Source organism: Pelmatolapia mariae, linkage group LG3_W (assembly GCF_036321145.2).
Source record: "Pelmatolapia mariae isolate MD_Pm_ZW linkage group LG3_W, Pm_UMD_F_2, whole genome shotgun sequence".
NCBI classification, from domain to species: Eukaryota; Metazoa; Chordata; class Actinopteri; order Cichliformes; family Cichlidae; genus Pelmatolapia; species Pelmatolapia mariae.
This window is the reverse complement of record NC_086229.1, coordinates 63,769,849-63,786,799: the sequence shown is the minus strand read 5'-3', so window position 1 is coordinate 63,786,799 and position 16,951 is coordinate 63,769,849. Positions and strand designations below refer to the sequence as shown.

Below are 16,951 nucleotides of genomic sequence, written 5' to 3'. Positions count from 1 at the left end.
AGTTGTCAGCTGAACCTGCTTCCTGGAATAAAGCCCAGTGAAACATTTAAACTGAATCAGCGCTCTGACTCTATTTATTGTGAATATGTCAACAACTAACTTTCTATCCAAGCAGGTTTAGTTCAACTTAGTTGAGTTAGGCCATGTTCATGTCAGTTTCTGAGGCTCATATTTATTTATTTAATTTTAACCCTCCTTATAAAGAATAAACAACAAAACCAGAAGAACAACTCAGACACTTCTGTATTCACTGTAACAAAAAGCAGTGAAGTGATATAACAAGACTTACTGTAATACCAGTCAGATAGACTAGCCCTTCCCACCCCAACCTTCAATATGAATATTATAAAGACATTTTTAGATCTTACTTCCTGTTCCAAATCCCATAAAGACTAATATTCCCGTGTTACATTCAACTACAGCACAGCTAAGATAACCTTTTGCAAATAATGTAACATATAGTTGAAAGATGCCTGGGAAGTGAACAGTAAACTGGATCCCATCATCTTCACGGGCCATTCAGAGTATGCAGGGAAGGATCAAGGCTGAAAAGCCTGGACTGATTATATTTTGGCGTCCAGGCCCCCAGGCAACGTTGCATTAAAAACAGTCCTGATTGCTTGGTGGAAATCATGCCATGTTAGCAAAAATATTGAATGTATTATAGTATATCTGAGAAAAAGGGCCACTGATTTTACTAATAAAGATCTGCACTGGTAAAAAGTTTCAATAAAGTTAAAATTCAGACTTTCTGAGCAACATGAATGCACACACAGTAAATCCTGCATCACTCAGGCCTAAGAGCTCAGGTATGAAATATGGAGCCTGAGGAGGGTTTTAATGGCTCCACCCATTTGTTACCATGCAAATATAACAAGCAAAACAGAACAAGCTGCAAAGAACACACCTGTCATGACATTCAGACACTTTCAGCTGTATTTAAAAACGTTAGCTTAATGTAGACATAAGTTAAACCCAGATATTTAGTTATTGTGCAATATTGCCAGCATTTGGAAGTCTTCATACTTTCAGATGAAGAGGAAATGCCTGCTTTAAACTCTGCATCACTCTGCTGCACTTTATTCTCTGTCTGCTTCCTGTTTATCTCTGCAGGTAAGATAAAATTTAAAGACAACTGGGTTTCCTGATTTACAAAATAACTGATTTATAAAATAACATCACTAAGAATTCTCTTCATACTGATGTTTTAAAGTGTGTTTAAGGGGGCTGTGTGACCTGTCAGGAAAGCTGCGCGGGCGAACTGTGTCTGAGGATGCTTATCAGTAATCATTATTTAACTTGTAACGTTGTCTGCGAGGGCCCTTTGTTACAGTGGTTATCGGCAGAAGTTAACATGCTTTACAAACATTAAAATCTAGCACTCAGTTATCAGTGTAAGGGTGGAGACAGTGATCTTTGGGCATGGTGGATCTGTTTGGAATATATTAGCCTACTGTAGCTGTCACAGTTTACATAAAAGTAGTCCAGTAAACCTTTAGACCAGGATTCTCAAACCTCATTTATTTTTTTTAATTTTAAACATTGTATAACAAGACAAAACTGAAAACATTTTTTCTTTTCATATTTAACAAAATGAAAATGCAGACATAAATGTACACATTACGTACCCATATGTGGGTATGTTGATTCTTACTGCCCTGCATCCAGTAAAGTCGCTACGGCCAGTTTATGACATCCTGAGTCTGGTAGGGAAGTTTTCATGCTACCGTGACTGAAACAAGATTAGTCATAGAATCTAAAAAGTGATATCATTTCATGAGAAAGACACAATAGAAGATCGTCGTTCATGACACAAACGTGCTCCCATGAAGTGTATGGAACAAGTGGGTGTTTCTCCTGCTGATGATGTACGATCCAGGTACTGATGTGACTGTGTATGAGTACCAAGTACCCTTCAGAGGACTCTGTCCATTCCAACAGAACATCCCAAGTAAACCGGGGAACTATGAGATAAAAACATGGGCAGTATGTGATGCCAGGTCCAGCTGTACATGGAACATGCTAGTGTACGATGGCAAACGGTCTGGCCTGCAGTCAGAACACGCAAGTTGTCCCTAACATTACAGAAGGTCTCCAAATGAAAATGATACCTGTAACAACTTGTTTACTGTATATGACCCTTGGCCTGCAACTGCAGAAAAAGAAAGCTGTCCATGATTGGACCAGTACAGAGAAATAAACCTGAGCTTCCTCCTGCACTTGTGTCAAATATGGACACACCTTTGTCCTCATGAAAGTTTGCCTTCACTACGATCCATGCCCTGGTGTTCCTACCATGCCAAAACACAGAAAAATGTCAGGTAATGAGTTGGAATAAAGTTGAATAAAACTTTGAAACACAGAGATGGATGATATTTTATACCCTATGCTTTATAAATAGTCAAACCAGACACGTTCATTTTTGACCCCAGAGAAAAATAGATGTGATTGTTCGCTGCCAGTAAAAAACCTGAAGTGGTTTAAAAACAGCTAAATCAACTTTGACATATACGCGTCTGTGATAATCTATTAAAGCAACCGACTCTGATTGTTAACGATAATCACAATAACTGATGATTTAATTTTTTACCCCAAAACACAGTAAAAGTTAATTTAAATGAGGTTTTATCAGACTTAAATTTGAAATGGAATAAAGAAATAGTGTCAAAATGTTTGAATTAAGCTTTAATTAAAAAATTTTAATGCTTAAAAAAAACCATTCTCACTAAAGTTTAACATATAGCACTCTGTGGTTAGTCAAATAGTCGAAATGATCTAAACATTTACATATTTTATTGTCTCATTTTATTTTCACTCAAAAACAGGGTATACTTTATATCTATGGCAACCGAGAGGATATTACAAGGGCTGAAGAACTTTGTTTTAACTTTGGACTCAACAAACAAATCGACCTTAACAAAAAAAGTAACTTCAATTGCATTATATTTCTTCATGTCAATATATGGGCCACCAGTAGGGGTGACGTGGGCTCCAAGTGGCCCCCGGGCCTTGAGTTTGAGACCCCTGCTTTAAACACTCCTTTGTCACAACATCACAGTTTGTATAATACAGAGTTCATATATTTAAAAAATTAAAATAAAGTTGGTAAATTGTGTAAAAAGTAAATAAATAAATACAAATCAAATTCAAAATGTGACATAAAATCATATCATATCACACAAATAGAATAGAATATCACAGGCATTACATATTTATAGGATTTAAAAAATGGACGAAAAAAATGGTTAGCTTATACATTCATAGGAGAACCTTTGACCTTTTTTTTATTAGTCCTTTATTTATCCAGTTTAAAAAATCTCATTGAGATTAAAATCTCATTTCCAAGAGAGACCTGGCTTTTGACCACCCATTTCTTAATTTATTCCCAAAAAAGACAAAAATGAAAAAACCCAGCTGCACTTTGAAACCTCTCTGAAACACAAAAGGTTAATTAAAAGCTACTCATTTGGCTCTGACGTTCAAACTGGATAATGAATTGACATGTAAAGACAGGAAATGTGAAATTAATTTTATTATCATATAACTGTGACATAAACAATTGTACTTTGATGCTTTTAACCCTTCTGCTCTGTTGTGCCTTCTCTCAGACCAGATAAACATCAAAGCAGTGCCTGGACAGACGGTCACTCTGCCATGTCAAGCTCCAAAACACACACATATCATAGTTGTAAAGTGGAGCAGACGTGACCTAGACACAGAATATGTCCTTTTGTACCGGGATGAGCAGTTTGATCCAGAAAACCAGCATCCATCTTTTAAGAACCGGGTGGATCTGCAGGACAGACAGATGAAGGATGGAGACGTGTCTTTGATTCTGAAGGATGTGACGATTAATGACACTGGAACATATAAGTGTCATGTTGTCCAGACAAAAACTAACCATGGGAAGAGAGTCTATCTAAAGACTGATCCCATCATCATCAACCTGAGTGTTGTTCTTCCAGGTCAGTCTGTGATCAGTGGTTTCCTAGTTTTTGACCTGAGAGAGAAACTACTTCTTGTTAAACATGTAGCGGTGCAAAATTTTGGTCCATATTTTTTATCCCTTTTGTGGCTACAGAGAAGTGGTCTGTAGAGCAGATATGCAAAACCCAAAATCTAGCACAGAAATAAATCAATTTTATTTATACCAAATCACAACAACAGTCACCTCAAGGTGGTTTACATTGTAAGGTAGACTCTACAATAATACATACAGAGAAAACCCACAAAAATGATATGGCCCACTATGAGCTAGTGCTTTGGCAACAGTGGGAAGAAAAACCTTCATTTTAATAGGAAGAAACCTCCAGCAAAACCAGGCTCAAGGAGGGGCAGCGATCTGTTAGGCTGAGGGGAGGAAGACAAGACAAAAACATGCTGTGGAAGAGAGCCAGAGATGAATAATAAGTAATGATACAGTAACCAAAGAGCCACAGATTGATGTTGTGAATATAAACAAAATGCATCAAGTGCTCAGTGTCATAGTGACATAGAATATTACTTTTTATAAAAATGTCCAGGAAAAATAAATAAATAAATAAATGATGTAAGCTGAAGAAGAGCTCTCAAAAGTCTTAACCAGGATAGGGAGGGAATCCCTGGGCCTGTTGTCTTCAATTCAGACATGTTAGTCATTTTCAGCCATTTGCTTATAAATAGAAATATAACCTAGACCAGGGGTGGGCAATCTCAGTCCACGAGGGCCGGTGTCCCTGCAGGTTTTAGATCTCACCTTGGGTCAACACACCTGAATCAAATGATTAGTTCATTACCAGGCCTCTGGAGAACTTCAGGACATGTTGAGGAGCTAATTTAGCCATTTAAATCAGCTGGTTGGTTCGAGGACACATGTAAAACCTGCAGGGACACCGGCCCTCGTGGACTGAGATTGCCCACCCCTGACCTAGACAGTAGAGAAGTAAGCAGACGCAGACCATTCCACCAATGCAGTTTAAGAGACACCAAGACTCACAGTGGTTTACACTAAGTGGTAAAAGCTGCTCCATGCTACATGTACAAAATTAATCCATTGCCCAAAGTTGTGAAAAACCCTACTTTAACAGATATAGTGGCCCAACTCTGGCAGCAAACTCGACAAAGTTGTCAGGAGGATTAATTGTTTTCGCTCTGCAGTATGTTTGATATATATAGTTTTGCAGACTTTTGGACTCACTCTTTTAGACTCATAAAACTGTCAAAGGGATCCAATTAGAATGACAGGTGCTGGGAACAGTGCTCGAAAAGTTAGGTAGTACTACCAGAAAGTTATGTAACACAAGTGTCGGAGATTTAAGAAGAACAAAGTGCAAATTGACAACTGATATTGATAATTGAGATAATATTGACATTTGTAGAGTTGAGAAAATACTTCTTATTGTAAAATTAATACGGTCTGAGTTTTAAAAGAAAAAAAAAAGAAAAAAAAAAAGAAAAAGGAAAAAGTTACCCAACAGTAGGAGGAGGGGTCACTGATCCTATCCCTGTCTGTCATTTTGTGTCTCTGCTGTTTGTGCTTACAAGCTCTTCTCGCTTCACTTTGTTTTCTGCTATTATTTTGTTGTAAAATGTACCATTTTGCTGTTCATGTGATTCTGTGTATTAAACTTTTCCAAGAATTCTCTTTTCCAGAGGATCTTTTTGAGTGAATTGGTTTTAATTGGATATAAAAAAGGTGGACCTCCACATCGTTGGCGGGAGAAGGTTATGATGATAGCTTCAAAATTTGTGAGCACAAGCATCTCTTTCCTTGACTGCTGTAGTAAAACGCTTCTTTAAGCTCTCTGCTTTGTGTCATTTCCTCTTTCAGACCAGAAAGTCGAGAACATCACAGCTGAGTCTGGACAGAACATCATTCTTCCATGTCGAGCTCCAAACACCCTCCTCATACCAGCTGTAGAGTGGAGCAGACGTGATCTGGAGACACAGTCTGTCCTTTTGTATTGGAAGAAAGGGATAGTTACATATTTAGAGCATCCATCTTTTCTGAACCGAGTGGATCTGCAGGACAGACAGATGCAGGATGGAGACGTGTCTTTGATTCTGAAGGATGTGACGATTAATGACACTGGAATATATGAGTGTCGTATCTTCACGAATGAAACACGCTCTTGGAAATCCATCAGCATCATCAGCCTCAGTGTCGTTCCTCCAGGTGAGTGAGTAGAGTTGAGTGTGTGTGTGATCAGAGGTGAAGCTGCTTCCTGGTTGTTGATGTTTGTTTCTAAAGATGTTGTTGATGAGACTTTGTAGAAAGCAGCTGGTCTGAGTGATGTGATCAGAGTGCAGTAGATAATGTCTGACAGCAGTTTGAAGAGGAAATGGATTCTGTTCTGTTCTTCACTCATCACCTACCTGACAGCTGACACCTCACACCTGTTTCTCACCTGCAGGTCAGACAGGACTGATCGTCGGTCTGTCAGTTTCTGCTTTGCTTCTTGTTGCTGCTGTTGTTGGTGTTTTGATCTACAGAAAACATAAACAGAAGACAAACTAAAAAAAATCAAAAGGCTATTACATAACAAATTCTTTTTGTTTATAAATAATTGTATCTATCATTTTCATTACAACAATTTTGATATTTGTGAATTAAAAAAAATTATATTTATTAATCATGTAAATTCCCTTCAACTATAATAGACGTCCACATCACGTCTAAAAAGTTAGCCAGTCCAAAGTTCAAATGTTGAACGTTACATTGACTTCCAGGTTGGGTCGTGGTTGGACGTCCTAATTGTGGGCCAAGTTCAGAGGTCGTATAGATGTCCAGACTTGGTCATGGACCGATGCACCCAATATAGACATGATCTGCACACTTATCTGATGTCCAGTGTTTAGTGGGAACTTGTATACTTCTCTCTTAAGTGCTGAAAGCAAGGTAAAATCTTAAACGCCAACTTCAGATAAAAAACAGCAGCAACACCCTTCAGTGACCAAACTTCTCAGAAAAGCTTTAGTACAGGATGCTTGTAAGAGAACGTTTTCTGATAGGAGCTCAAACAGGAGTGTTTCCTTGTTTTTCAGATTTGTTTTTCTTTTAATGATTACGCACTCAGATTTGGGCTTTTTCACTTCTGCTTAAACAAAACAAAGGAATCTGTAAGAAGATGTAAATAACATTCTATTGTTATGTTTCATGAAATTATGTAACCAATGAAGTGAATAAATATGGTGCTGCCAGTAATGATCATCGTTCGTTTGTTCTTTTTTTTGTTTATTGTTCCTTCCACTGAAAAACATTCATAGTATCACACTCAGTAGTTTATGGTGAAAACGAACAGCTGATGCATTTGAGTGTCTGATAAACTACAGACTCATGAAAATGTGACCTAGACAGGACCTCCTGGATCCCATCTCCTTAACAGCTCAGCCCTCCTCCTGTTAACCCTCTCAGTGAAGGCTGATATAAACACTAAGCTTTTTTTTATACAGTCGGTTAATTTCATGAATGACCAGCTTTAACTATAACAAGAGGCACAAAGTCAAGGGTCAAAAACATGCAGATTTGATGAAGAGTTAATCTGCACAAGTATCACAGTGTCTGACAGGTAGTATAGAACAATCCACACACTCTCAAACCAAAACACAGCTTAAATTTATCTGCAATTTTGTTGTGTACAATTTTCATTGAAGTATTTCATAGGTTTAAACTTTACTGATAGGAGGGAAAAAGAAAATATGGTAGTTGCTGCCACTGTGCTCTTGCTATTCACCTCTGTTTTCACCTTAAACTAATTAGTTGAATCATGGTGAGACAAGAGAGTGAAAGGTAAAAAATATATTTTTATCTTATTTTAATCCTCTTTTTTCTCCATTTTAAAGTTAATTTATTAATGGGCTTTAGCCTAAAAACAAACATATTTTTATGGTTAATAAAAAAGAACACAAATAGTTAAGCTGGTGAACTCCTTCAGTGATCTCTAGAATCTCTGAACACACAAACACACACAGTCCAAAGAACAAGGAAAACGATAAGCAGCTTTGCAGTAAGACTAAACTTGTCTTTAGAAGTTATGTTTACATCCAATTAAATTACTACAAAAACTGTTTTTGATTTTCATCGTAGTGAAGCAATCAATACATGTACTAGACTACAGCAGGCAAAATATTACAAAGGCTCTTTTTGGAAATCACTTTTTGACACAAGGTATATCTTCTCTCTCCTTCATCCCCCCCTTAAGTGAGAGAGGCAGATACGAGCTGAAAACACAGGAATCAAACCATTCAGACACTGAGGCCCTCTGAACACATTTTAATTACAGCTGTGCAGAGACACACTGATGACTGACTGGAACACTATGATTCACATTTTACATTAACACCATCCTCACACATGGTTTATATATGACCACTAGAGGGAGATGTTGGAGTTTAAATGCCACACTACGATACTTTCTTGGTTTGTTGTAAAAAAAAAAATGCTGTGCAGTTTCTGATACAATAGCAGCATTATATTTCACTGTGGATAAAGATTAACTTCACGTAAATATGTAGTTTGCTGAAACAGACAGTGGAAACAGGTTTAAGGAGTCTGTTGGCTTCCTCATTAGGCTGTAATACTTCTAATATGAACAGTAGAAGAATTCTGTTTCTTTAAAAAAACAAAATCAATGACCACTGGTAACTGATCACTGATCAATGACCACTCTTTCAATGATGAGGATGTACACATCCTGGACAGGGAGGAACGCTGGTTTGAGCGCGGAGTCAAGGAGGCCATTTACGTGAAAAGGGAAAGACCATCTCTGAATCGAGGAGGGGGCCTAAGGGTACATCTTTCATCATCTTACAATGCTGTGATTGCAACCATTCCCCAACTCTCTGTGAATGGTACTTGTGGCCATTGATCAGTGGTTGTTGAGCAAATGGTGCTAGTTTCAGTCATTATGCAAATTATTGTTTATAAGGTTTGGGAAATGTGCAGTCAGCTGAGATAGAAGAAGTCACTTGGATGATGAAATGTTTCTCCCGCTGAAAACGCTACGTCCAGATGGACAGAATCAACTTTTGGGAATTTCACAATATGAAACAAAACATGTCACATGTACAGGCCCAGTATCTGATTTTAAAACATAAGGACTTCATGTAAGTTTTAAATTTCCAGTTTATCATATCCCTCTGAGTAGTCCTTCCCTTTAAATCCAACCTGTCTTCTTCCTCTCATGTGTTTTTTCTGATTTTTCTCCATCTCTGAGTAAAGTTAGCTCTCTTTCTTTTGTCTCCCTCTGAAGTACAGCAGTTGGGCCTTTAGCTAGCAACACACTGTGCCACATACTGCAAACAAACAGTTTGTGTTTTTGCTGATGTTTGTAGAGCTTAAAAAACATTTAAAAACATCTACAGGGTGGGCCATTTATATGGATACACCGTAATAAAATGGGAATGGTTGGTGATATTAAAGTCCTGTTTGTGGCACATTAGTATATGTGAGGGGGCACTCCTCAAGATGAGTGGTGACCATGGTGGCCATTTAGAAGTCGGCCATCTTGGATACAACTTTTGTTTTTTCAATAGGAAGAGGGCCATGTGACACATCAAACTTATTGGTAATGTCACAAGAAAAACAATGGTGTGCTTGGTTTCAACGTAACTTTATTATTTCATGAGTTATTTACAAGTTTCTCTTTGTTCACAGCCATTGACATGTCGAAGAGGTTAACACGTGAGAAGCGGATCGAAATTGTGTTGATATCTGGTGAACGCAGTAACCGGGTCATTGCAGCAGATTTCAATGCAAGACACCCTACGAGACCACCCATCTCCCATGCTACAGTCAGCAAACTGCTTGCTAAGTTTCGTGAAACTGGTTCAGTGTTGGATTTGCCAAAATGTGGACGCAAGAAAACTGTCACTAATGAAGAAACATCAGTGGCTGTCCTAGCTTCATTCAGCAAGAGCCCACAGCGTAGCACTCGCCGCATGTCACTGGAGAGTGGCATTAGTCGAACATCCTTTCGGCGGATATTAGCTACTCACAAATGGCACCCTTACAAACTCCAGCTACTGCAGCATCTCAACGAGGATGACCCAGATCAGCGCAGAGAATTTGCAGAATGGGCAAAATAAAAATTGGAACAGGACCCTCAGTTCACGCAGAAGATTTTGTTCAGTGATGAGGCAAACTTTTATGTGAATGGTGAAGTTAACAAACAAAACCACCACTATTGGTCTGACACTAACCCACATTGGATGGATCCCTCCAAGACTGTTGGAACAACAAAAGTGATGGTTTGGTGTGGTATATGGGGTACAACGATAGTGGGTCCATTCTTCATCAATGGAAACCTCAAGGCCACTGGATATTTGAAATTGCTACATGATGATGTGTTTGCCTCTTTATGCACTGAAGCTGGCACGTTCCCCGAGTTTTTCCAGCAAGATGGTGCACCACCACCTTATGGGTGCCAGGTCCGAGCATTCCTAGATGAACAGTTTCCTGGAAAGTGGATTGGTCGTCGTGGGCCAGTTGAATGGCCCCCAAGGTCTCCCGATCTGACCCCCTTAGACTTTTATCTTTGGGGTCATCTGAAGGCAATTGTCTATGGTGTGAAGATACGAGATGTGCAGCACCTGAAACTACGGATACTGGATGCCTGTGCTGGCATTTCTCCTGTGGTGTTGCTATCAGTGTGTGAAGAGTGGGAGAAGAGGGTTGCATTGACAATCCAACACAATGGGCAGCACATTGAACACATTTTATAAGTGGTCAGAAACTTGTAAATAACTCATGAAAGAATAAAGCTACATTGAAACCAAGCACACCATTGTTTTTCTTGTGACATTACCAATAAGTTTGATGTGTCACATGGCCTTCTTACTATTGAAAAAACAAAAGTTGTATCCAAGATGGCCGACTTCTTAATGGCCACCATGGTCACCACTCATCTTGAGGAGTTTGCCCTCTCACATATACTAATGTGCCACAAACAGGACTTTAATATCACCAACCATTCCCATTTTATTACGGTGTATCGATAGAAATGGCCCACCCTGTATATTAGGGCTAGACGCAAACAACACCGTAGTACCCCCTTGCCCCATACACGTGAAAAAACAAACAAACACAAACACCTTTATTAGAATTTTGTGTTTTTTTATTATTAGTATATTTTCTCATCTCAATAAATTAGTGAAATAGCAATTTCTGCTTATTTTACTTACATTATTGCAGCAGCAGAATGCGAGTCAGACACTGTATTTTTTTGTAGTGGTGGAACTGAGTTCATATATTTTTTCCTTTAGTCTGCTTATTGTCTTTGCAAAACAAACAGGTGTAGGAGCGACTCTTCCATGGTAACACCCTCTGAGTTTCAGCAGCTGAGAGCTGAGAGGGAGGGGTGAGTGAGTCCTTAGTCCTGAATGAGGCGGAGGAACTGAGTGATTAGTTCATGCTACACTTCTGCACAAGGAGGGGGTGAGTAACTCAAATGTGCTGTTAGCAGAGCGATGCTACTGTGAACTGAGGAGCTATTGTCTTGATGTGAGCTTTCTACTCAGGGTTTTTTCTTCCAATTCAGAGCAGGAATGTTTTTGTTAAGAAACTGGCTGTTGTTTTTTTTCCCCACAATTTTAATTATAAGCTAAATATATTTCTGCTAATGAAATTCGTTTGCTAACAGTAACAGGGATGAGTCAGTGAATGAGTCAGTTGGGCTTGTGAATCATGATTCACGAGTCAGTAAAGTGATTCTGGAGTATTGAACGATTCATTTATGACTCGCACATCACTACACGATAGCTACTGCCAGCATAACGGTGGACAGATGCCGGACGCAAGGTGAACTTGCTGCCATCAAGCCTTGGATCCCGGGCTGCACACTGAAGGGTAGTGTGCAGGAATCTCCCCACAACCAAGAAGCTAACCATCGGTACTTTCTCAGTCTCACCGGGCCTGGTTCCCCTTTTTCTTTTCTTCTGATTGAATCCCACCGGTATGTAGAGTAGCGTGCACTCAGGTGAGGAACATATAAAAGGAGGGGGGAAGATTTCCTGTAACTGTCCCATCTGTAGCTCTCCATTGAATCTTTAATGTGCAACAGCGTGCCCTGATCGTAAATTCTAGCAGCAGAAACAAAGTCTAGACACAAAATAATTAAAATAATATTGCAAGCTACAATAGCTGCCAGTGTAAAACTATACCAGCGAGCTGCACAAGCGGCGGAGCCAAACACGGCCCCCTCTTGTCCGACATCTGTAGCTGCTAGAAGTTATTTATCAGATCTCTGGCAGTGTCTCTGTTCACCCTCACACAGATGTCTGTCCTGAATCCAATCTACAGCCCTGTTCGTGTGTCCTCTTGTAAGAGCCCATCTCCTTTTTTCCACACTCCTGAGATTGTACTGGGAGACACAGTGAAACTTGTTACACCATGTATAGATGTGCCATCATATGAAGTGGCTGTGTAACCGAAATGTGGTGTACCTACCAGCCATGTGATCTATAAACACATGTTAAATGCAGCTGAAGTGTTATTATGCTTATATCCATGTAGAAGTCAAACATCCCCCTCTAGTGGCGTTTGAATTAGCGTTCTGTCTGTCTGTCTTTAGTGTGTCTCTGCACAGCTGAAAGATGTTTTTAAAGACATACAGTGAAAATGATTGTATCACTTTGTGTCTTTCCACAAACAAAAGAAGTGAGTCCCCAACCACTGTCTTTGAACCAATAGAAAAAGCTGGTGCTCAGAGGAAGAGGGCGGGCTTTACTTGCTGTCCGTGAGAGAAATGAAAAAAAGCTGAAATGAGTGAGAAGGACGATGAAGGAAACATCTGTGCTGTGTCTGCTCTGTAAGTAGAATCTCTGTGTTTGTTTGAATTCTTGTACTTTGACTGTCTGCTCTCCTGATAACTGATGATGGAGGAGAAGACATGAAAAACAAATCAGGCTGAATTCAAGTTCAAAACACCACGAGGACCAACTGCAGGTCTGAACTGACTCTTTATCTTTGCTCAGGAGTCGAGGAAACACAGCAGGCAGTGAAAAGATCAAATCATTCACTCATTATATCAACACAGCTGCACAGTGGACACATGACTTTACTGTCTTATTAAAAATATAAGGAATAGTCAGCATGTGTTTTTTCTTGTTGTTGTCAGATTAAAAAACAGAATAGAATAAAAATGGATTAAGTCAGTAGCAGTCAGAAAAAGTGTAAGATGTTTATAAAAACGATCTGTAAATGATATCTAACAGTACAGGTTTTACAGAAGTGCAGTGGTTAGTGTCTGTGTAGGTTTCCTCATACAGTCCAAAGACATGTTTGGTTAACTGGGAGAGTGAATAATTGGTTAAGAATCAACTTGAGTGTCATTTCTCTTTAGTTCTGATCTCACTGCTGAGCTGCACAACAAACCAAGGTCAGTAACCTTCTTCTGTCACAGTTTAAACCTGAGAAATGCTCACTGATATGACCTGATTGGGTTCATGTTTCACAATGGAGCTCACATATAAACTCATCAAATAAAGGGTTAATTAAACCTCTATAACGCAAGTATAGCAGCTCACCATTTTTTTTCATTTTGTCCCTCACAGCTCGTCTGACTGTGAGTCCCAGCAGCTCTCAGTTCTTTGAATATGATTTTGTGTCTCTGAGCTGTGAGGAGGACGACAGCTCTGCTGGATGGACTCTGAGGAGAAACACAAGCAAACAGAGGTGTGGAGATGGGTGGGGAAAACCAGCTGGTTCTTTTTGTAACATCAGCTATGCTTACCCATATGACAGTGGAGTTTACTGGTGTGAGTCCAGAGAGGGTCCCATCAGTAACATGGTTAACCTGACAGTCACTGGTAAGCTGAGTGTGTGGAGTTAGTGTTGATGAAGCTGTGTGTAAATGGATGAAATGCTGTAGTTTGTCTCTGTGTTGAGGTGGATCAGTGATCCTGCAGAGTCCTGTCCTCCCTGTGATGGAGGGAGATGACGTCACTCTGCTCTGTAAAACAAAGACCACTCCCTCCAACCTCCCAGCTGCTTTCTATAAAGATGGCTCCCTCATCAGGAAGCGGCCTACAGGTCACATGACCATCCAGCATGTTTCCAGGTCTGATGAAGGCCTCTACAAGTGTGACATCAGCGGTCATGGAGAGTCTCCATCCAGCTGGATCACTGTCACAGGTGACACACTCACCTGTCTGTGTTTCTGCAGCTTTCAACATTCACAATGTGACGACAACTTAATGACTGTGTTTGCTTTATTTTAGACAAACACACCACCACACCTCCACCTACATCCACACCTCCACCTACATCCACCTCCATCACTCTTCCTCCATCACTCTCTCCTCCTGTTCTCTCTGTGTCGTCATCTGTTGGATCAGTCTGTGTTGTGGTCCTACTGGTGTTACTGGTTCTGCTGGTGAGACGATGTGTTCACAGGAAACCTGAAGGTGAGACTCAGACTTCCTGATCTTTCATGTCTGAGTTTGTTTAGTAGAATAAAGTTCACATTCATTATGATCACAGTAACAACTTTCTTAAATATAATCTCTGTTTAGATATTTAATTTATATTATTCTTCATTTTGGAAAATTTCAGCAGATCAATTGAATGCTGGACAGGATGACATCATCACTCATGTCATGTACAAAGCTGTCACGATAAGAACCACAGCCAGTCTGCCGAAGCAGAGGTAATATTTGAGTTCACATATTTTCTTTAAGATTTTTGCTCCTTTGTGTTCCTACCAGAATGTTTATAAACCCTCACTGGTATCAGGTCCTGACATTGTTTCTTGGGACCTTTGCTCACAACCCAGCACTGTGCAGATCAGAGTTCAGAGGTTGTCGGAACAGTGACAAGAACACCACACATCCCAGACTACGAATAAATAAATAGATAAAAGATTTAGACCCAATTGTAATGTGTGCAGAGACCTGACAGAACATTCAGTAATGTTAGAACTAACCAATGATCAGTAAAAGCAGCTCAGATGTGTCTGCTATCTGTCTGTGATGACACTAGCTGTTAGCCTAATTATCAGGAATAACTGACTTTTATTATAAGACATAAACAGAGAGACTGAAAAGACAGATCATTAAAGAAAGAGCATTAACTATTCATTTCGATCCTCTCAAACTGTTCTTCAAAGCATGAATCATTTTTAAAGTTCTGCATGTAAAACCACAGCAGCTACTTCCTGCTGTCAGTCTGATCAGACCTCTCACTGCAGTGTGTGCTGGTTTGGCTAATAATATTGTTCATGCTGTGAGAAAGTGTTTGCTTTGTGCTCTGTGGTGAAGTATCTCAGGCTGCACTGAAACAAGATGGCAGCTTTGTGGTCGTCCAGCTTGTTTTTCTCAGAAATACCCCCCAGTGCTTTGTGGTCAGCAGCAGGTGTTTAGAGGAGGAAACTCTGAAAAGCTGATGCAGTTTGTAAACATCATCACTTAATTGTTTCATAATGCTGCAGAAAATAAATTAATAGTTCCTATACAGGTGTGTGATAATACAGTACTGTTGCAGTTGTTGTACCTGCAGTAATTTAAATGTATTTTATTATGCAGAAACTGATTTAGCTGACTCGGCAGTGAGAACTGAAGACGTCAGTTATGGAAAATCAACCATCAGAACAAGGAGGCCCAGGTACAGCTGCTCTTTATCTTTTACTGTACACAAATACAAGCTTGCTGCTCACTTTGTTTCCAGCTTCCATGCTAAGCTAAGCTAACCAAAAAATATCCTGACCAATGTCAGACTTGTGAACTCTGATAATACGCTTTACTAATGGCTAATATACAGCATTTAAGTCTGTAATATTTGTACTTGACTAATTAGGTTAAAACAAATGTGAAATAATCTGCAGAGTGGAAAAAGAACCTGATTTTTTTATTTTTTATTTTATTTTTTTTGTAATTCAGGTGTGGCAAAGAAAAAGCTGGTTTACAATGGACCTGTTTTGCTTTTCCTAATTCCCTGTCATATGTTTTGTTTTGTTTTGTTTTTTTCCGTTTGGGGACTGATTTTAAATTCAGATTTAAAAAAAGAGGGTTTTGTCCTGCCCTAAAAATCGTAGAAATATGGTATCTAACCAGATTCTTACTCTGGGTGGCATTACCTTGGCCTGAAATCAAAATCTTCCTTCTCACATACACAGACTTTAATAATCAGGCCCCATCTTATGTTAATCACCTTATAGTACCTAAGCCCTACAAAATACTGAGGTCAATGTATGTCCAAGTAATAGCTGTGAGCCTAAACCTCTGGCTGCAGACTGCCCTAAACACTCAGTTTGTTAAAAGTTTTACACTCTTGCAGTTTTATTATGTCAGAGAGAGAAGATGGCTGATATTATATTAGCCGCAGGAGCTCCTCTCAAATGCTGTTCAAACCTTGTGTTGGAGAGGGAGAGCCAATCAGAAGAAAGCTGTCTTAGAGGGGGATGGGCTAAAACTGTTGGTTTCACAGAGAGGATGAGCTGAGGTGCTGCACCAAGGCCTAGTATGACATACAGAATGATTATTTTAAACTGTGTGTTTATGTTCAGATCTTAAAAAAGAGCCTGACGTCATCTACTCTTCAGTCCACCAGTCCAACTGACGTCCAGCTGCTGGTCCCCCAAACACTTTAGACCAGAGGACATCAACACTGATCTTTATGTTTCTTTTATTTTTTTTCTCACTAAATCAGAAAAAAATAACATCCTGTTTTAATTTGGCTTTTTAAAAAGTGACAATGACTTTTCTTGCAAATTCAGCTCTGGTAAAATAAATATGTAATTTATTTATTTATGTCCTCAATAACTTTACTGTTATTTGTATGTTCTGTGTTTGTTGAATAAACCCTTGTTGTCATGTGCGTTTCCCACGTGGTTCTGTGGGTTTCACTAAAGTGTCAGGTAGAAAATCTGAGTTGTTATTGTTTAGTTGTGGCTAACCAAAATACTCCTCTCTTCAGTGCTGAAAGCAAAGAAAATAATCAGACTAAAAACAGCAGAAACATCTTTCAGTGATCAGACTG

The 16,951-nt window shown here is 39.3% G+C and overlaps 1 protein-coding gene across 1 annotated transcript; it reads left to right on the top strand.

Moving 5' to 3' along the window:
- The first annotated feature begins 13,713 nt into the window (after nucleotides 1–13,713).
- On the top strand, nucleotides 13,714–14,790 carry LOC134623862 (Fc receptor-like A). Its single transcript, XM_065470220.1, has 4 exons — nucleotides 13,714–13,785; nucleotides 13,865–14,110; nucleotides 14,197–14,351; nucleotides 14,683–14,790. The coding sequence occupies exons 1-4, from the start codon at nucleotides 13,764–13,766 to the stop codon at nucleotides 14,788–14,790; spliced, it is 531 nt and encodes a 176-aa protein (XP_065326292.1). The 5' UTR covers nucleotides 13,714–13,763.
- Nucleotides 14,791–16,951: the final 2,161 nt, after the last annotated feature.